Genomic DNA, 22,967 nt, shown 5'->3' on the forward strand with positions numbered 1-22,967 from the left:
AAATTTATTTAATTTATAATGTGTTAACATAAAGTATATTATGTTATACAAATGACCGATATCAAAACTATTTAGTAAATAGCACATCTAAATAATATGCAGTAATTTGTGATATCAAATCTTTTTTTACATTTTACTTTTCTTTTTTTGAAGTTGTTTTTCTTTATCGTAGTTATTTTTAATGTACATGTACAACTATGATTTATAACATTTGTTTTTTTTTAATTATACCTTTTTTTATCAACTGGCAATTTAGTTTAGTTTTCTCTAAAAATTTCTGGCAACACTCATGATGATATCGGAACGATTTTATCGGACAATGTGAAAGGGCAAATTGTATCCGATATCGGATATCGGCTATCGGCGTCCGATATCCGATATCGGATCGGATAATGTGAAAACGCTCTAACAACAAACTGAACAAGACACCAACGTGTGAACGCTGTTTGCGGAGCGCGCCAAGATCCTTTGATGTGTGCACAAAAAACCGACAACATTCGGTTGGCCTGCCAATATTGGCGCCAACTAGGCTAATGAAGCCAACATACCGCCAAGTAGCTCTCTACACGTTGGCCCAACCCGTTGGCCCAACACGTTGGCCCCATGTGTACTGCCACCATAAGAGTTGAGTTGAAATAAACATTCAGTATCAATATTTTTGAAACGAATAAGTATGTAATCAAATAATTTTATATATTTAAATAATTAAATAATCAATTAGCAATAAATGAACTAGTTACTCGATAAAAAAAAAACAATATAATAAACTCTGCTCTTTTAGGTACGCATATCCAATTGGTTCACTGCTAATAATTTATTATTAAATGCAAAAAAAAAAAACAAATTGTGTAGAATTTATCCTTCCAAATGTAAAAAAGGTGAAAAGGGATATTATTTTAAACGGGGAGGTATTATACCCTGTGGATTCCACTGTTTTTCTTGTGATTGGTTTGACACTAGATGAGAAGCTACAATGGGGGGCCCATGTTGCCACCACCGCTGCTAAGCTTAGTTCAGCTGCATATGCAGTTCGAAGAATAAGGCATCTCACCGATGAAGACACGGCTAGATTGGTTTATTTTAGCTACTTTCATAGCATTATGTCCTATGGAATTCTACTATGGGGCAGGGCTGCAGATATAGAAACTATATTTATATTACAGAAAAGAGCCATACGCTCTATATATTATAATTTACGTGCTAGGGACTCACTAAGAGATCTCTTTAAGAATACTGGTATCCTCACTGTACCATCACAGTATATATTTAATAATATTTTATATGTACACAAAAACGCAGACTTACACACAAGAGTAGGAGATAAGACACCGTTATGGCACAAGGAACAGAAATAAAATTGAAATCGTCATTACATTCTTTAAATTTACCACCGATTCGGAAAGCAGTATCTATGGAGAAGAACCGGCAAGAAACTCCATAAAGATATCGTCATTTCCTCTCAGATGAAAATTTGTGAGTGAGAGTGTTAAAAATATATTGATGCGATAAATAAAAGAATCAGCTAGCAATAAGTTGAGGAAAATCTAGTCAGCTGATGCATATAAATTGGCAATAGATACTCCTATGTAATAAGTTTCAAAGTATCAGCTGACGGTTTTTCCACCAAGATACAGCCAGCTGACTTATATATTTATCCACAGTTACATATAAGCTATCATCAGGTAAATTTTTGTTTGAGAGGAAATCACGGAAAATAATATTTTTTTTTTCATGTTCGAGCCACCAGCTGACGTATAATACACCATGCTGTAACCAGCTGATTATTTTTTTTCGTTGAGATATTGGGTTAGCTACAATTTGACAAATTTTTAGCTGAGAGGAAATGAATGAATGTATTTTTTTTTCCTACGTGCGTGGGAGGCTACAACCGCTCACCCCCCCAACCGAGCGCCAGCTGACGTTCACGAGGCTTTATAATACTATACTCTGATGCATTTTACTAATTACCGCTTGAGAGGAACTTGGTCATAAAATCTGCTTCTGGCTCCCTAACCAGTAATTTAAAATGTGTATAATATTCGAAACTTGCTTCGCTTATTATAAAATTCCAATTAAACCGAGAATTATGAAAAATGAATTGTATCTTTCTGTTTTCAAAACCATCTCAATTTAGAATAGAAGCTCAACTGACAAGAAATGAATATTATATTTGATTAAAGAAAAATATCACACGAACACAAATCAGAAAACTTCTTAAGCTCGATGTGCCTCAACATTTGGGAATTTAGTTATCATTAATTTAGTATATTACTTATTAGTTTCGAACTGACTTCATGGAGAGTTATTTGTTATTACAAATCTAAGGTTACACTTTATACTACAATCGGGTATACCATTGAAAACATATTAAAAATTGCGTCATATACTCTAATATCTGATATCTTATCGTTACTAAAGACTTTACCAGAAATATCTATACATTTATTGAAAAAAAATTTTTTTTTAACATTTTTAGGAAAAATCGCAATTTAAAACACCCTCCATGGCATACCCCTCATCATTAGAGACGTTATCAGTGCACCAATGATGGTTCCACAAAAATGTCAAACGAACAGCGACTCCACCCCCACTCACCTTGAGCTGCGCCTGTTTGTGCTGCAATTCCTGCTCCAATTTCTCGTTCAGATCGTGGAGTGAAGTCGACTCGCGTTGCGCGTTCAGGTATCTCTTCTCGAGCGTTGCTATCCTTTCCTCCTGGAAAATATATGAATTTCAAGTAAAATTTGGATAAAGATAAATATTTTGCTCAATATTAGTACTAATCTTCATGTACATAGAATTGAAAATTGCATATCAATTAACATTATGTTGCAAATATAGTTATACAAATAAACATCCTGACTTGGAAATGATTTGGAGTCTTTAAATGCAGCTTTAATTCAACTGGATAAGGTTGTATTTGGTGTTCATTTAAGAATAAAAAAAATAAAAGGTTTTAAAAATTAATGCTATTGGTTCGCTGTTTCCATCTTAAAGCAATAAGCTTGATTTTGTTCTTTTCGAGTAGAATAATACAAACACATTAAGGACAGTTTCAGTAACGTTTTTCTATAGCATTATCCACGTAGTTAGTTTGTAATCGAACTTCAAACGCTGCTATCCTGATCCTATATACGATATACCTGATCCTCCTTCTGCGCGACGTTTTCCCTCAAGTCCCTTTGCAGTTTCGCGCACTCCTCCTGCTTCTTCACCAACTCCTTCTCCCCCTTGCCCAGTCTCTCCTCGAGTTCCGTCACTTAGTTGTAGAGTTCTGCTGTTTGTATAAAAATTGAAGTTCAAACGCTACTATACCTGATCCTCCTTCTGCGCGACGTTTTCCCTTAAATCCCTTTGCAGTTTCGCACACTCCTCCTGCTTCTTCACCAACTCCTTCTCCCCTTTGCCCAGTCTCTCCTCGAGTTCCGTAACTTTGTTGTTCAGCTCTGCGACGCGCCGCTGCCACGAGCTTAATTCTGCTGACTGGAAATTTTTAATTTTGGTTTAGTTTTTGTGATTTGAAAGGTGGGAAACTAGGCTGCGTTTACTTTGGAAATTCCGGATTTTTATAAATTTGTTTTCTTTGGGATATGGAATATGCTGTAGTTAAAATATATTTTCAAATCAAAATTTAAATGTCTAGGCGCTGTATATAGATAATAACTATGGAATTATAATCGCAAATTAATGGCTTTTCGTAAGTATCAGTATTTTTTATTTATTTAATACAATAATTGAAGTTCAGCAACAGCTTAATTATGTGTTTGCTTAGAAGTTAAATGAAAGTTGGTTTTTCTAAATTTTTCAATCACAATTTCAGCAAAAGCAGCCTAGTTTTAAATTCAGTAAACACATACAAATAATGTAAGCTAAAAATAATTACAAAGATGGTGACACGTGCATGCATTATGCGTTGTATATAAGACGATATAGGTCATTGGTGAGCGAATATATATGGCTGTGTATATAACTAGTGAACTAAATACAGTATGTATGTTGTTACTGCTACAAACCAATGTGAATGTTATATATTTCATATTATGTATGTTGTTACACTTGATGTCTTGATGATTATTACTTGCATGAGAATATTATTCAAACTCAAACTCAAACTCAAACATTTATTTATTCAATTAGACTTCTTCTAGAAGCACTTTTGAAACGTCATTAAGTACATGTTTTTAACATTACCACCGATTCGGAAAGCAGTATCTACGGAGAAGAATCGGCAAGAAACTCCATAGTTGCTCTTTTAAATCATGTCAGATTTACAATTTTACAAATTACATAATATGTAATATCATAATATATTATCATAATATACCAAAGAACTGTCCTGTGGTTTTTACGCGACAACCCTCCATGGGTTTTTATCTTCCATATATTCCTTAATACTGTAATAGGCTCTCTTGACAAGTACATTTTTTATATAAGATTTAAATGTAGAACTATTAAACTCTTTAATATTCTAAAGTTAAGCATATATAAGTATGACTTTTTACGCAGTTTTTAGTAAACTATTAGCATATTTAATGACCCGCTGTGTCGACCATACATAGTAGTTGCCGTAGCCGAAATCGGCAAGGAGTGATTATATTTAATGATTTAAAAACTATTAGACAGTCAAATTAGAGCTGTAGGTGTAGCGGGCAGATGTATCACGTCAATTTGACTTGAAAAGTAATTGAAACTTGAAAACGATTTTAAAAGTTATTCTATAATACTAATACAATTGAAATGGTTAAGCGCCAGGCACTGTAACCGTCAAAACAGCCCATTTTCATAATTAAAATAATACAAAGCATCAGTGTTGGGGTTTTTTTTATGTATACATATATGATACATATATGCTTATGATGTTAGTATATAAAGCAAGTAATGACCATACGGTAAAATGTAGGTGCCAGTGTTTTTGTACAAGTATATATTTATATGATATAGCACGCCCTAGTGCTTTTATGGAAAACTTCCTAAGACAACTTTTTTTTTAAATCACAGGGTTATTATTTCTATTCATGTCGAGTATTGTTGTTGAGATTTTGATTTAGATATTAGTGTCTTAGGTACCTACTATGTTGCAAATTCAATTGTAAAGGTCATAATATTTTTTATGCATTACAATTTAGCGACTTATTAAAATTGATTTACTTTACGCATTGCATTAATTTTATCATCCTTACTATTATATTGTATCTCCATGTGTTCTTTATGCCTGGTTAATTATTAGTATGTCTCGATAAAGCATTAGGGCGTGTCCACGATATAGCAAGTATATTGTAAGGCCAATATGATGCTGACCTGTTTAGCGATCGTGTTTTGTAGCTCAGTTAGTTTCTTGCCACTCTCCGACTCACCGTTAACACTACACTCCTGTGCCAACCACCAAAATAAAATGTTTTTACAGGCTCTTCGCGGAAAAATATAAATTCAACTCTTTTCCTAAGAATATAAGGTTCAAATTCATATTTAGCGTTGAAATTTGATAAACAAGACCATTAAATTGGAATTAAAGTTAGATGATAGTAAATTTATATTTTTTGCGAAAGGCGTGCCAAGAACTAATCTAACACCGTAATAAAAACTTAATATCAATTAAAGTCTAGTATTTCATCTAACATAAAAAAACTATTCCAACATTATTTTGCATATCATACGAACATTCCTTTAAACATAATAGTAATGAAACAATTCATTTGCTGACTACCCTAATATTGAAATAGTTTCTTTTGTGGAATTCAAATCAGTAAAAAGACAAATACATAAGCACATTGATTAAAAACGAGAAATCAACACTTAAAATCGTATCAGTTGTTAGAGGTCAAAGAATATTTTTTAATAAGACATTATTTTAACACAAACACATCTAAATTTAAAAAAAAGATGTAAAAGAAGTCATTATAGATGAATTTTACTTACCATGGGCTACATATACAATTTTTCCTAAATTTGAGTTTAATGGTAAATTCCCAAAATAGTTATTGACCATCATATATAAAAAAAATACTTTAAAAATAAAGTCATAACAAACTACTTCCATCTTTTATAAATATTTTTTGCCATTTTCACCCACTTCACAAACTTCAAAACTACCTACACTTTTTTATCATTTTTCCCTTCGACATACAATCTTGTAATAATAGGCCATCCACACGTCTGCCGAACAAAGTGACAAACAACGAACACATAGGGACTGCGCTATACATAGAAGCGAGAAGGAAATAAGTACATCTCTTTTTTTCGTATAGTGCTGTCCCTATGTGTTCGTTGTTTGTCACGTTGTTCTGCAGACGTGTGGATGGCCTATAATACCCTCCCACATACATCTCCCCCCCTTAAACATCTAAACTACACACAAAACGATTTTTTACAAATTTTTCTCAAACTACCCACATATAGAACAACAAAACTAGTCACCTTAGCCTGTATCTGCTCGCCGTTCTGTTCGGGCGAGCCGGTGGACGCGGTGCCATTTTCTTTCGGCTTGTCGTCCTGCCCCGATGTGGTTTTGTATTGCTGCAACTGTATGTATGGTATGTTATTATATGTAGCAGTTTGGTCAGTGCAATAAAAAATGGTATAATGAAAAATGAAAATGAAAAACATATATTTATTTCATACACACAATTTTTCAATGATAGAAAATGTTTAATGCATATTTTTGTAATAATTATCCGGAGAAGGTTAACGCTGAAAAGTCTTAAGCATTTTGCGCCAGTAATTAAATAATTTAATACATTTAAACGGCCATGTATACTTTATGGGTTTGATAGTTCACGTGAATACAGGGCAACGTCTGTCGGGTCAGCTAGTAGACCATAAATTATTAAATTCGGTAAAGTTACTATGGGTTTATGAAAATGCAAGGATAGATAGAATAAAGGTTTTAATAAAAATAGTAGATTTAAATACTAACTTCTTCTTTGGTTAACGCCAATTCTTCTTCTAACGCTGTATTCCTCTCTAACGCCACTCGTAATCTCTCCCGGACCTGAAATACACATTAGAATCGTATTAATATTGATTATAAATTATTTTTAAAACAAAGAAAGAACTAGAACATTTAATATTGTTTCAGTAACATTGGAAATATTACATCCAAGTAAAATTACACCCATATCTCAACGCAAATAACTCGAAAATCTGAAAAAAAATACCTTCGCTTTGGCAAAAGAAACGCGAACTTTAGACTTTGATCAGTGAGAGTAGATTTCGCTTTTACGTTGTTATCGAATATTGAATTTTAACGGAGCCGTATTACATAAGCGACTTGAAAATTGAAGAAGCTTTTATTAAAAACACTACTACTTCTCTTAAACTTGTAATACATAGTCTTAAACTACAATAATTCTATGTAGTCAGTTCGTTATAAAAATAACTCTAAAATACATGCAAGGCTTTTCAACACAATGAGACATTTCGTTCAAACAGCGCAAAACTGAAAATCTATGAATTAATAGGAAAATGTTAAACATTCCCCGAAGAGATATTATTATTTATGAATTCATATAAGACAAATATTGAAATACCCTATTTCAAGATTTAAAATTCTATCATAATAATATCATGAGTAAATATATAAGGTCGTAGGGTAAAGCGTAGGTTGTTTCCTATCCTATGAAATTACGCAAAGTGAGTGTACCACTTTTTATATTAAAATTGAATATTTAATAATTTACCGTAACCTTATGAAATTCCCCTCGGTTCATAATCTTATTAGAATGAAATTCCTTGTTGGAGGCGAGAATGCGTGGCTCGCATCCGACAAGACTCAATAGTGTGGCAATAATTTTACGAAGTTATCGTTTAAGTTGATGTTGCTGGTGGATATCATCAAAATATAGTGCACAAAAAATAGGTACAACAATAGGGAATAGAAAGATGGGAAATTATTTACTAAATTGACAATGTATGAATATGAAAAGTACGAACTATGCGTGCTTATTTTCCATGGTTTGTCGATATGTCTCCAATTGAATTGTATAACATCATCCTTACATACATTGACGATATGGTCATGACCAAAGATCATTCTTCCAGAGACGATACATGTATGCAAATCTAAATTTAAACATTTCAACTACATTTTATTAAAATCGCTTTTAAATCGTCATCTTATCCGACAATTCAGCTCAATTCGAGCAGTAGTTTCCTGCTTAGAGACAGTTATAAATAACCAAGCACACATGCTTCTCCTTTTAGTATTCTATCACTCTCTTGGGTGCTTTAAACAGTGTTTGGGCGACATCTCAGCGACTAGAAAATCAATACTGACCAAAGACACATCCTGTTGCATTATTAATGCCAAATTAAATTTATCTGTCTATTTGTTAGGTGTGAACCTAAACCCCTAAACTGATATTTCTGAAATTGGCGAGATGCTTGATATATGCATGAGAGAGAATGCCATTTTTAAAATACGAAATTATTATAATTATTGGTGTATAACCTGTCTATTCTATTGAAAAGTCATTAGGCCCACAGAGCGAGCAGCATCTGGAGGCAGTTCAAACAATGTTTTCGTGACCAAGGAAAATATTACATGTGCCTTTCTCGGCCGATAGCCCATATTTATAGATTTCCACACATACCTTCTCGTCCAACGCCTTGTGGTGCTCGAACAAGCTCTTGAGCGCCTTCAGCACCTCCACCTCGGAGGAGACGCCCGACTGCGCGGCCGCCTGCCGCTTCACGACGGTCATGCGCAGCGAGCGCTCGTGCCGCGACACGAGACATTCTAGGTGCTCCAATAGTAACTGCAATTGTTTTTGATTTGCTATAGCGATTTTATATGTCAGAGAGAAGTTTGTTTTAAAGTCAATACATCATTGTTAATAAGATGCCGTAATATAATTATTATAAGTAAATGTGTTTCAATAGCAACTGGAAACATGATTTTGTTATATTGTCTGATTTAAGTTATGTGTCGAAGTTCAATTCAGCACTATCGGAAGTGTAGTGAAGTCTTCTATTTATAGATACCATTTAACAAACACACGTTATTATACAAATATTATATAATAATAATAAGTTATTATATAAGCCTAAGAATAAGATAAAGAAATTTTTTCAAAGAAAAAATTAAAGTTTCTTATTTTTCATTTTTTTTAATATTGTTATTAAAATAATAAGTAATTGTACTAAAAATGTTCTTTGATACTACAAATTTCAGCTCAGCATAATTGAAAATAGATGTCTAACCTATATTCAGTCAGAAAATGAAGTAAACACCAATTTAAAATTTTAAAGGTTCGGTTTACGAGAGGCAAGCTTCATTTAAATTTAATTAATGAACTTTGAGTGTTTTAGTCGGTGCTCGTTTATGATATTTACTTTCTAAAATCATCGCGAATTGCTTACTTTTAACATCTGTAACATTTACAGAGGCGTAGCTATGCATATGTGTTGAATTTTGCTTATAAGAGGGATGCAAGAAAAATACCAGAGGAACGACTAGACAAAATTCAAAGGTCAAAATAAAGTACCATTACCTAATAAATTTCCCCTTATACAATTAACTACTCTTATTCGAAACCAGCAGACAATATAAGTTACATGACCATCACTACATAGTATAAAACAAAGTCGCTTTCTCTGTCCCTATGTCCCTATGTATGCTTAAATCTTTAAAACTACGAAACGGATTTTGATGCGGTTTTTTTTTAATAGATAGAGTGATTCAAGAGGAAGGTTTTAGTACATAATTTATTATGTTTTAGACAAAGCGTGCGAAGCCACGGGCGGAAAGCTAGTAGCTTATAAAATAACAATAAGTACATAAAATAAAGCAGCAGATGTGTACGTCTAGACGCCGATGCTAAATAATGTATGTGTATAAATATTTGCGGGAACCTTACAATTGGGTATGCGCAAACCTGAGCTACTAAGACGAAATATATACAGGATAGGTTTGCTAACATACCTTGTTATTCATGATTATATTAATTTGCAACATACCTGAACATAGCAGAAATAGATTTGATAACTTTATTTAATTTTAAAGATAAATTTATAAGGCCAGAATTTATTTTTTTAGTATCTTCTCGAAGTGTGTAGTATGATGCTCGAAAATAAGAATTTTGTAATGAATAACTTACAGTCAAAAGCTTAATACATGATCATTGAAGTAAAGTATTTATAATTATCATTGGTTTCCACACCTTACAAATGTTTTATAGAAATTTTGATCATCAAGAGATTAGAAAATAAAAAACACGCAGAAACGAAATCTCCACAAATACCTACTCCAACCATGAAAACCCCACCTCCAGGGAATACAGCGCAACCGAAATTGTTTACGCCCCATTTTAGCTTCTTTATGGGATAAGTTGAATTGAAATTTAGAGGTCTCGAGCGCTCCTCTGCGGTGTCCTCAGGTGCGTCTTTTGGTATCAATGAATCGCTATATTGGGGTGCGAGAATCCGTGTTTATGGTTTGGCCTATGGGGTCTTTGGAAAGGATTAACATCTAAAGATACTGCTCTTGCAATATCATACTTTGGATACCTAATAACGATTGTTTATACGAATAAACTTTCTGGTATTATGATAAATAGAAGTATGTGTACAGTAACAAACCTAATTATTTAGAATTCTTTATTTATCATCCCAGCAACTGCTCGTAATTAGAAATAAGCTCCACACATGCGCCACATTTGGAGAACAAACATTATATTCATGTAGAGTCTGAGTTGCCTCGTTCGCTCCATTTATTATTTAAATTATATTCTATTGTTTTATATACTGCTGTGCAACATATTCTTTTCTTCCTTACTAAGCAGTCTTTTGTTAAGCTTGCATTGCATATTCTTTTAATAATCAATAGGCAGACGTTGACCACTATCCTACCAGATGTTAAGCAGTGATACGATCTTGAATTTTAACTAATAATCCATCCACAAAAATATCCTCCAAAAATGGTGCTTTATAAATCTGACTTCATCGGAATAATTCGGATGTTTATTCAGCCGAATAAGGTTGAATTTATTTAGGTGTATATTGACCAGCTAGCACAGGCCGTTAAAATTTATTGCCTTTGGTGTGTTTTCTGAATAATCCTTAACTTTGTTTGAAACAAAAACGAAACAGGGTAGTTTTAAGACATTTTTGTAATGGATTGTGTACACACCTATCTACTTGTTTTAAATGATTGAAGGTTGCAATCTATGCTGGAATACGCCAGCCTAGAAGCAGATTATCGACCCTAATAGTTGTTAATTTGAAACACCAAGTACTACTTATATATTAAGCTTTTTTTTACAGTTTCCTCTATGTACAATTTTATCGAAGAGCTAAATAATAAAATAAATACTGACCCTGGTGTTGTTCCTCTCCGCTTTTAGCTCCGATATCTCCTCCTCCCTCTCGAGTAGCTGCTCCCGCGCCTGGTTCAACTCCTTCGTGAGTGTTGCGAACTCCTGCGAACAAAATTAATATGTGGTTATGTTTTGCAATGTTTAATTATACATATTATAATAAGAAAATATTAACAATTACAAGAGGCACGACTGCAATCATATCGTCATTAATTGACTTCTAGAAGATTAAACCTTGAGAACCTTAGGGCACAGGCACACGATGCGTTGCGGCGCCGCACCGCAAAGATTTCACCGTGTCAGTGGGCACACGAGCGGTGCGGCGCCGTAACGTTGTTATGTCGCAGCGGCGTCGTAGCAGCGTTGCACAGCGTGTCCTTCCTTGTTACGCAAAACAACTGAGCGGTGCCGCTCCGACGTCGCACCGCATTCACCCCTCCCCGCCTCGTCTTGGTGGTTACAAGTCCGGTGCGGCGCCGGAGCGCATCGTGTGACATGCCACAGATATTTCTATGTAAGACGACGCAGCGACACCGCTCCGGCGCCGCACCGCCGCCGCAACGCATCGTGTGCCCCCGCTCTTACACGCTTTTTGGCAATTCAATCGACAAACATCAAATAAATTGCTACAACACTGAAAAAAATAAAACTCAAATAGCAATTCCATTTAAAATAAAAATTAATCTTTATTGTCATCGTCACGATAAATTCCAGCTAACGGCACAATCAAAGAAAATGCTCGGGACAAAGATCGAGATGTGATCGTGTAAATACAACACATTTCCTTCATCTGGGCCGGAACGCCGTCAAAGCGTCAAATTAACGCCTCCGGCTTCGAGCAGCGTGTTTAGAAATAGGGAGAGACCACTGTACGAGCGGAAGCGAGATTGAATACTTATTTCTATCAGTTTATAGTTCGAGAATATTATGTTTTTAATTGACATGGGAACGGACTTTGTCCAATGATATAATATTGCTACATAATTCCACCATCCAGTTCATATTAGTTTTCATGAACGTGACGAATATAAAGAAGTACTAGCCAAAAGCACATTCTATAAAATTACATTCAATATTCTAATTCAAAAAGGTATAATGATTATAATCACTGTAAACTAATAGGATAATTCTCTTTTCAATTAATTTATAATTCATTCAATATTTTCAAGTTAACAACCCAATTTTTCTAATTGGTAATACAATTTCAAAATCGCTTCAAGCGTGCAACCTCTCTACTCACATCGCACCCTATATCTTACCGACTTGTCGGAATCCAATGTTTGCTCTCACAGAGATCCGCTAAGCGAGAGATATCGCTTTGATGCGTTAACTGAAACCTTCAGCCGGCTTTCACCGTTTATCAATGAAATTGGATTATTTAACTGCTATGGTAGAGAAACTTTTGTCTGTTCTCAGTATAGTGTAGACGGAAACAGTTCATTTTCATCGTTTCGTAGTAGTGGGATGAATTGGTATACTTCACGTTAATAATTATGTTTGACACACTGTTTGGAAGAGGAAACATATTTTTGAATTTTTTTATCTTTCTTTCTTTTAACACAATCTTTAAGTTCTGTCAATTGGTCGTTATATTAATTGCCGTCCTAACAACGAAACACAACCGAAAATACTAATTATCGTGTAAACATCTGTGCATAGTATTTATTTAAATAAACTAATGTTCTTACTGACCAGAGCAATACGAAATGGTGGTGTAACTCAGTTTTTAGATCATGAAATGAATTCAATGATTAACCGTACAGCCTTTTAATAACTCAGGCCCCGGAATCACAGACACAATAGAAAATCTATAGTGTCCTGGACCGATCGGGCCGTTCGGGGCTCAATGGGTTAATCACACCTCATACAAAACTTAAAACAATCTTCTGTAAAAGAACAGACCACGAAGCGCACTCATCCATTCACACGGTATGCTAACATAATCAGTTTCCATTGCACGTAGCGGCTAAGTGCTGGCTGAACTTGGCCAGTCGAATCCGTTGAATATTACAGACTTGTTTAAGGTCTGCACATAAAAGAGGAGCATAAACCACCTAATGGTTCTACGGGAACAAGCTATACATGAAACACAACACAGAAGTACTCGTAGAAATTGTATCTGGAGTAATTGGTATTATAATAGAGACCTCGTGCATATCATATACGTATATAGTTAGAAAGGCAAGTATATTTTCTTTTAATTGTATATGATAGGCTAGACGATTATACTAGTACAGTACTAAACGTGCGTATTTAAATCGTATTGTTAGATGATGATTTAGAAATGGTCACGGTCAATCATAGTTTCCAAAGAGAATTTAAATCATATGAACAATCTTGTGTAATCCTATCCAATGTTATCATCAGCATCCCAGAAGCAAATATAACACGATTGGCTTCAAACTTCACAGCCAATAAACCCAATGATGCCGGTAAATCAAATTCAATCGCAACCCTTCATTCTAACCGAATCCCGTATTGCGTATTCAATCCTCTCTATTGGACTTTATGATTCATGAAATATGAAAACGTTTAGGCTATTTTTATAGTAAGAAAAAACGTGCAAACATAGTTAACGCATATGAAAGAAACAAACAATAGAATTTATAGTATTTTTAAAGAGACGCTCTCAGAGTTAAGGACGTTCAGAAATCACAATGCTGTGTCATTTATGTTTTAAAAAATAAAATAAAATATATCTGGCCAAAAACTTTATACAATTTCTTTTACCAAGTATAATGCTTTATTTCTATACAATATGGGAGTTTGTGGCCAAATTAAGCGACAATTTACATTATCAAAATATAAAAATTCGTTTACTGTCCCGAATAAAACATTGGGTATGGTGCATACGGGTACGTGTACTGTCCAAACTAGCCGTAAGCGCTCCATATACTGATACCCCAGGTGGTATGCCAGAACGATTTTACGATCTCCCTCAAAATGACGAACAAACAAACACGAGCTCAATACATAATTGTGCCAATGGTGTCAATTTACCACGCGGTCGGAGGTCGGATAGGACACGCCCGGGCAAGGGAGCTTATATTGATATTGACGGTGAACATAATTAATTGGATCTTTCAATTAAATATTTTACGGCGCTGAGAGATACCGGAATAAACGTTGCATTTTACTAGTGATTGTACAGTGTTACATTGTACAAACACTAACACTGTAGGTAAAGTTGCGACAAATGTTTTATTTGTTTTTACATTGTATTTCTAGATTTAATGAAATATAAACAATAACTTATTTTAAATCACAACGAGCCCAGTAGAAAAAATAGTTTCCTGCGTATAAAAATAACAGGAGATCATGTGTTCTTTGAACTAATAGTCTTATCATTTAATGTTAAGCAATCAAACTCTACAGTCAAACCATGAAATATCCATTTTGCATATCTACCGAAACATACCTTCACTCGGCACTGCAATATACACCGACTTAGTTACACTACAAAATCTTCTTCACGTATTAACATCTCTTTTGATCATAGACATACCTTCACCAGGTACTGCAATACCACTTGGTAACACTACCACTTGTACAAAATCTCATATTTACATATGAACATCCCTATCTGTAAGGACATACACCAGCTGCTTGGTTACAGTACCACTTGGCACTGGAATACACAGACTTGGCTACAATTTTACCCAACATCCGTATACATTACAGAGTTTAACGATTCCACTCCTGCACCCGAACCACTAGAACCTCTCAGCCCGCCATCTCTCCTGATTGCGGAGCGAGGGGAACAATTTTTTGCTCGTTGGCTTCAATTCGATGCGAATAAATAAATAATTACTCTGCGGATTCTGGAGTGAGCGATTTGCGTATAATTTTGCGAAGGCAATATTGTAATTCATAACTACTGAGTTGTTAGAAGAAATTTTTCTTTTAACAACATCCTTTGAGCTGTTTTTAATTCATTTTATTTCCTACATCATCAAGCCCTGTAAAATGAGCGACAAATTTATTGATAATTTCCAATAAATATGACGATTAAAAAGCGCTTCTTTCATGATTGAATAAGTTTCAAGTTTTTTAATCATTCATCGATAACTTATCAAACTTCAAAACGAACACGACGAAGAGAAAATACAAAGTTCTTTGTAACAACAGTCGCTTTGAATCTCTTTACATGAATTACTCACGACATCCGACTATCGACTTCTGTCTCCTGTTTGATACCTGTATTTTTGATCTCAATACCGATTTTAATTTTTGTATCTTTTAATACTTGTATATTTGCATTTTACCCAGTTTCCCAGTTCTTGTAAAGTGGTACTTATTTGAAGTTAGTATTCCTTAGTTACGTAACTGTATATTTATTATATTTTCTCATAAAATCAACAAGATAAATATTATTTTTCTCCAGATAGTTTTCTCAAGCAATAGCGATATTAAAGTAATAATCTTATTACAATTTCGCTTGACCAATAACAAAATTGGCATCTATAAATAAATTGTTCTCAATGTCCTCAACTAACAAAAGTATATCATACAATAGGGAACAAAAAAACCGTGCCTCATTGATTACTTTAGCCCACACACAAGGGAAGAAAACGTAATACCACGTGAATTAGATTCTCCTTCGCTACGTCTTTTATTAACTGAGAAATAGGTAATTCTCAATGACACCCACCTTATCCTCCGATGACAGATGAGAGGTCATTACCTGACGGCCGGATGTCGGATCGCTAAAGGCCATTTTTCAGTCACTAATCTCGCACGAAAGGTCACCATTACGGTGTTCAGACTAAGCCACGACGTTAATTAAAGATGAGATAAAAATAGAACATTTGTAGGAAAGAAAGCTTTTTTTTAATGGCATCATCATATTAAAGCATTATGTGTGTAATATTTTAGTGCAATGTAACTCATAATGTACCACATCGTTTTAAAAATACGCATAATTAACAAATTAAGAAAGGTCCTTCGGAGCGGATTTTATTTATTTTTCGAACATCTGCTACCAATTAGTGACGGGGAATATTTTTTGCGTAATATACTTTAATCTCAAAATTGTATTCCCGCGGCGGATTTTAATGAATACATTGTATCGTCTTGTCATTTTTAACAATCTTAACTCTTCCAGTATTAACACAGCATAAGGCACGCTACGTGTATCACGTTTTGGATATTTTATACGTACCACGAGACACATAACAGCGCGTTACTTCTTTAATAGGCGCGTAACCCAGCCCCCGGGGGAGCCGGCCTGATGGAATCGTAAGTGGCGAAACTCGGGTCATCTTAGACTGTGTAATATTTACGTGTCCTTCGTGCGGCCTTTGGGGAGCGGCTGAGAGTTCTCGACGGTAATTAAAAATCTCTCCGCAAGGACATCACAAGGGTCGTAAGTATATTGGCAAAATTCGATAGATACTGTGGATAATTGAGTGAAGCGACCGTATTATTGAGGTAAATGTGCCGTCGAATTTTGGCGGTACATTTTGTCTGTTATATTCTTTTATGGAGGTACTTTAACTGATAGGATATCGTTAATGTTATATGTGCACTTTGACGATGGAAATTTTTCGAATGATGTATCAAAATACCTACCTACCCATAAGGTTAATACTGAAACAACATAATTTCGATAATTTCAGTGCTATTGTAGAAAAGTATATAGGCTTCCTCATAAAAGTATTCAAGAGTCATTGTCAAAAGTCTTTTGTAGGGACGATAGCTAGTGTCGCATCTTCACGCACGAAAAAATTGAAGACTGAATTTTTTACAAGCGGGGCTACAATATAGAAACCGGGAGCCCATTGTGCCAGCTGATATGAGCGTATACCTAATCAGCGATAACAATCCGGCCATACGAGCAAACGTTTCGTGCACAAATTAAACATGGCGAACGGTCACTGACCGCGTCGCTTGTTCTACAAAAATCTTGCTCAGTCCTTTCACGGCTTTTATTTTAAAAGCAAACTTTTTATTTCATAAACTGTGATGTTTCCGCGTCAGGAGAATGAAAGGATAATTATACACTCCTCGCAATAGCGGAATGCGATGGTAAACTTTACACTCGATGCAATTTTAAATAAAAACAAAAGCTATTCTATTCGCAAAGCGCTGTAACGCGGCTGCGTTCGTATTTTAATTATAATCTTGTTGCTTGTTGTCAGTGATGAGGGTATTACTTAACTGATAACAAAGGAGTCATCAACAACACTGAATATTCGGTTGTATTTGGATTAAGGATGTATAGACATCAGAAAAATTAATTTAACTATTTGAGCAAGTTCAATTGGTTTAAAGCACAAAGTATTCACATACTGAGTTTCTATGTAGTAAGACAGGGAATGCGATGTTTGCATTGATTGAAATTTTCTGATATAAACAGACGTTTTAATTCTACATATGCTCTTCTTTGTGATTGTACCAATTATAATGTTCTGTACCAATTGTAATCTTCTATTTCTATAATAGAACCCTTGTTTTCTGTATTTTTGTACTGTTTGTGTACCTTTTTAATTCCTCAATAACCTTTTGAACGCCAATGACATCTATAGATGTCATGCGCAATCGTGCCCTGTGCGCCAACGACACCTATACATGCCAAGAAACAGATCATAGATAAATACAAAATAAACATATTAAACCTTTACTTTTACGTGTTTTATTTATACAGTTTATGAACTGAATCCCCAGTTATTACATAATTGTACACAGTAAACAAAATTGCCAAGTAGTTATTCAAATATTTGATGACAAAAAATAACTTAATTAATGGCTAAAAAAGCATGTTCTCTCGCGCCAATGACATGTATACGTGCCTACTAGTGATGTAGTGTAATATTCAAGTAACTTCATTAAAATTTCAGCGAAATTACTCTAATTCGCTTAATTTTTGTAATAACTACAAAAAAAATATATAAGCTTAGTCACTGAGATCAAAGGTAAATACTACATTCTTTGGTATAATACCATATTGTCTATATTGTGGATATTGTTGATTTGAATATTTTCCTTTTCGCCAATCATGCGCATCCCTAGCACAGTATCGATATGCAATCCCTTCTGCGCCATTGACATGAATAGATGTCGGACTGGTGACGTCGTAAGCGCGTGCCGTGTTGTTAAGTGCGGAAAGTTGTAAAAATATTTTATCGAGTAGCGGGCGAGTGAGCGAGCAGTTTTCAAAATTTATTACCTAATAAGTCTAATCAGTGCCTTTATTAGAATATTCTTATGATACAAATTGTCGCTATGTCATATTAAAATATGGTAATTGACCTAAATAGGTACCTACATATAATTAGTATTTGTAATAACTCAAGTATTAAACTAAATGATTGGAAAATAAATATGTAGTTTTAATGCAATTCCCTTTATTTAAAGGTAATAGTTGTTTTGATATTTACAAATAAACACTCCACAATAATACCTATAGTTCATATAAACTTAATAAATAAACTCGATAAGTTATAATAATATACAGCTACACATCCCTAATCAGAAGCGAGAGATTATAAAAAAAAGGATGGTTGCCTGCGCCATTGGCATGTATACATGCCAATGGGGCGTAACTGATAGAGAATAGTGCTGTAACTTGCTGCAATTTTATGTGTATTTTTGTATCTCAAAAGGTTGATTTTTTTTGTTGATAGTTGCTATAAATGTGGTCTTAAGTTTTTACAGTAGGAGATGAGGTTAAATAAATATTATTTTTGTGTTATAAGCTGTTTATTCAAATATTCAGACGTGAATTATTATGTTTATCGATAACATTTTGGACTCCCTACTATTTTCAAGGTTATCTCATTGAATTTGTGGCTTGGCGTGGAGGGCACGGCGATGCGTTTTTGCTCTGGCGGTCAAAAGGATAATAAACAATATCACTAACATATAGTTAATCCTATTTCCTTTTAATAGATCTTATCAACGGACAGCAAAAGTTGGAAATAAAAATAAGCCCCTGAAAGCAATACACATTTCTATTTGCTCAGAAAACAATACCCGTAATTCCTAACTCTGCTATTATTGTTTTAATTTAATATGGCGTCTTTCGCGTCGTTAATCAAAATAATGTTCATTCTTGGTGAAGACGTATTTATTTATTAAAACGTTTTTCAGTGTAAAATAAATGTTTTCGAAGTGAAACTTCTTTAGGCGTGTTTACAGTAAAATTTCAAGGTCGTGTCATGGCAATACCGTCACGTCATGAATAAGGCGAAGGTTTTGGTATCTTCGAATCTTGCCAAAGAATTTTCACTTCTGACACGTGTGCTCAGCACACATGCTCTTTTTGTGAATGGAAACCATATAATCTCCCGTTAAATATCGAGTGAAAACTTGACGAATAATCGAGTTTCAACTAGATAGAAACTTGGTATACTTTTAAAGACACCGCAGCAGGAAATTTGTTGCGGATCGCGAAACAATTATAACTTATAGGTACTTTGTGTTGTTAGTTCCTTGGTGGAACCACATTTTAGAATATAAAGTGACGGCAAAGTGGTTTAACTTAGTAGATATTGCAAAATAATTAATAGTTTAAAAAGCTAAAAGTTTCCTTTATCTGTTGAGAATGTTACAAGTAGTTAGTACTAGTTATTTCTCAACTCATTTTTGTCAATTAATTTTACTCTTATAGGGGTAAAAGTACAGACAATCGTCTATAAAAGGGATTAGTTTAAAAAATATACAGCTATATGAGAAGTAAATAACAATTAGGGAACCCACTGTGTACATTAGCGCGTCGTAAAAGGATATGAAATAAATTTAATAGGTGTAGACGTGGTAAATTTGTCTATTTTAAGCCATTTAATATTTTTTTTAGTCTTAGTGAAATTTATATTTCTTTATAAAATAAATAACACGGAGTTTCTTTAAGAATTTTACCTATTAGCTGATGCTAATATCCACCTTTTACGAAATATTTTTCAGAGATAGGGATGGTTCCCGTTTGTTTATATTATATCCTCTACTGTCTACATAAGCGTAAGGAGACTGTGATTTGGATAGACATAACCTATGTGGCAATATTCCTAAAAAGTATACGCATCCATAGCAATAACTATATCTGTAAGTTCTTAATAGGTATATGTCTCCATTTGCATATCCTGCAATATGTGTGTTACTGGAGCACACGAGGTGTGTGCCAGTCACGCTATCCCTTGAATAAAAGAACATGATATTCCTTGTAAAAAAGTCTACTATGTACTTTCGTATCAACATTACCTATAGCTCCATGTGACCCTGCCATTATGCGACTGTGCTCACCTGCAGCAGAGCCGTGTGTATCCGACACGTGCACACAGCGCCATTCTTGCGCGAGCACGGCGCGCCGAGCAACGCGCACGCGCCGCCGCCGCGCAACATCGCGCGCGACCATCCCTCGCGTGTCCGCGCTCTCACGTGCTGTGTGGCCGAACCATTATGTTGCACTTTGTGGCGTCCTCATTGTTTTGTATTGTGTTTATTCGCACACGATATTGTGCACAAGCTTATTGGTTAGTGTATGAGTTTGGCAACAGGCATGTTCATTGTGATAATAACGATAAAGTAAATATCATCCGTATCTAGAGACACTCACAAGATTCAATTTATTTTTTTATTCTTCCATTTAAATTAATAGTATTATACCTTCAACGCTTTTTAGTTAGTAACACTATTTGGCATTACGCAAAAAGTTTTATAAATACAATTCTTTTTTGCTTGAACATTTAATAAATGACCCTTTGAATAGAAACAATTAGCAACCACGGCATCTAAGACAATTAATAAGCCGCAACAAAACAGAACAATTAACTCTTTTTTATTAAACTTTATTTTCTTTTATCCCTTTTATTAAATGGAGTTGTTTTTCTTTCCAGAGATTAGTTTTATATTCTCCTGGACAATGTTTTATGTACAAGAGGTTTTCATATAAAAGCATATATGTTTGCATTTAATATGAGAGAGAAATTTGAACTTTGCTTTCCATTATTTGCTCATGTGGAGTTAGCAAAACAAAGGCATAACTTGGACATAGATATGACAGGCGAGATATAGTTGATCCTGCAGTACATTGTTTCTCCGTGTAATTATATTTTGGAAATTATAAAACGTCTCTAAAATACTGACCATGTTAAACTTATGGCTTAATGTGTACGTACTACGAACAGTAAGACCATTACTCTCATTTTTGCGAACCGATAGACTAGAAAATATTTAAAGAAGAGTTTGTAATAACAAGAGTCAAGACCCAGGTATATTTATGCCTATTCCTATATGTTGCCTAAACTAAGATAGCTGTAAGACCTTTTCGATACATATCTTCTTAACACTTTTAGCCAATGTCCCCCTTTCGCAACACCAAGTGGATACACAACACCCCTAACATCTCACATATCGTCTGGTCAAGCAACCATACGAACAAACATAGCTAATTAAGTGTAAAACAGTGTATTAAACAATAGGGAGCTCGTACAATGGCGACAAAAGAAACACAAATTGAAACTGAAATTGCAGTGTTGTCGGGGATATTATTCACCGTCTGTCTGTCGCTGCGCTCCTAATTAATAGACAAACAGCTTTAACTTTTCGCATCTATTGAATCTTGATAGGCATAGCTTAAGAATTAAATTAGGTATTTAGGTAAGCGATTATCGATTATGCTTGGTTACAGACAATATTAATTTTCTCAGTAACAAAACAAAGCCTTTAGAAAAAAATATAGTTAAAGAACTACAGAACATGAAATTATTGTAATTTCACTGTTCCTTGACAAGTGAGCAAAATTCACACTAAATCTGTCCTTGTAAAGTGGGTCAAAATCGAATTAAAAGAAGTTGGATCTACCTATACCAACATACAGGTGAAACTAATAAAAGCGTGTTAAAAATACGTATTCCTACAAAACCTGTACTATTGAGTAACATAGGTTGTAGCACACGAAATCTAGACTGACGAGGGTATAATGAATAATGTATACCTATAAATAACTACGTAGCAAATACAAGTAACGCATATTTTGTAATGGTAAACAACACATGCCGTTAAGGTGATATATAAGGGCAGGGAAGGTGGCAGGTTAATAGCCGTATTATACTGTATATCTGAGGTAGATTACAGATATCTCAGTGTGATAATGATTGCAAGATACATTGCAAGTCAGAGTAGCTCGACTACCGTATCTACAAAGCATTGAAGATCATCCGTTTATATAGCACTAGCGGTCCGCCCCGGCTTCGCCCGTGGTACATATTTATGTTTTCTCTACATAAGAACCATCCTCGTACTTCAAGGAATATAATAAAAAAAGAATTATCGAAATCGGTGCACCCGTTCTCGAGTTATGCGCTTACCAACACATTTTGCGATTCATTTTTATACAGGGTTAGGTACTTGTAAAACACCGGCAACCTCGCAGGACAAGATAGCTAACATCATAAGTAACAACATTTGTTCTACGACTTTTGGCATAACGCAATAAATTATTTTTAAATGATTTTTTAAACTTTTATTGTACTCTCCTAACATTTGTAAGTCTATGTTCTATTCATTATCGGATGGACGACGCGACGCCCCCTTCCCCCTCTCGTTCGCTTTTTGTTTACGTAATTTTTGAGAGGCGTAGAGTTTATAATATTCAAATGGAAAATTAAATGAATATTTATTTTGGTATGAAAATAAAATCTAACAAATTATCTCAAT

General features: G+C 34.4%; 1 protein-coding gene across 1 annotated transcript in view; it reads right to left on the reverse strand.

Moving 5' to 3' along the window:
• Liprin-alpha (PTPRF interacting protein alpha) overlaps positions 1-22,967 on the reverse strand; it is a 127,927-nt gene that overhangs the window by 28,601 nt on the left and 76,359 nt on the right. Inside the window, exons 2-8 of the mRNA XM_090109667.1 lie at positions 11,313-11,414; positions 8,589-8,753; positions 6,914-6,988; positions 6,415-6,519; positions 5,299-5,370; positions 3,316-3,483; positions 2,596-2,715 (exon numbers count right to left, since the gene is read on the reverse strand). Coding sequence (XP_089965793.1) covers positions 2,596-2,715; positions 3,316-3,483; positions 5,299-5,370; positions 6,415-6,519; positions 6,914-6,988; positions 8,589-8,753; positions 11,313-11,414 — 807 coding nt within the window. The remainder of the gene's footprint in view (positions 1-2,595; positions 2,716-3,315; positions 3,484-5,298; positions 5,371-6,414; positions 6,520-6,913; positions 6,989-8,588; positions 8,754-11,312; positions 11,415-22,967) is intronic.

Source organism: Colias eurytheme, chromosome 14 (assembly GCF_061535395.1).
Source record: "Colias eurytheme isolate Ceu_HAF_F1 chromosome 14, ilColEury1 Martin Lab GWU primary, whole genome shotgun sequence".
Lineage (NCBI taxonomy): Eukaryota > Metazoa > Arthropoda > Insecta > Lepidoptera > Pieridae > Colias > Colias eurytheme.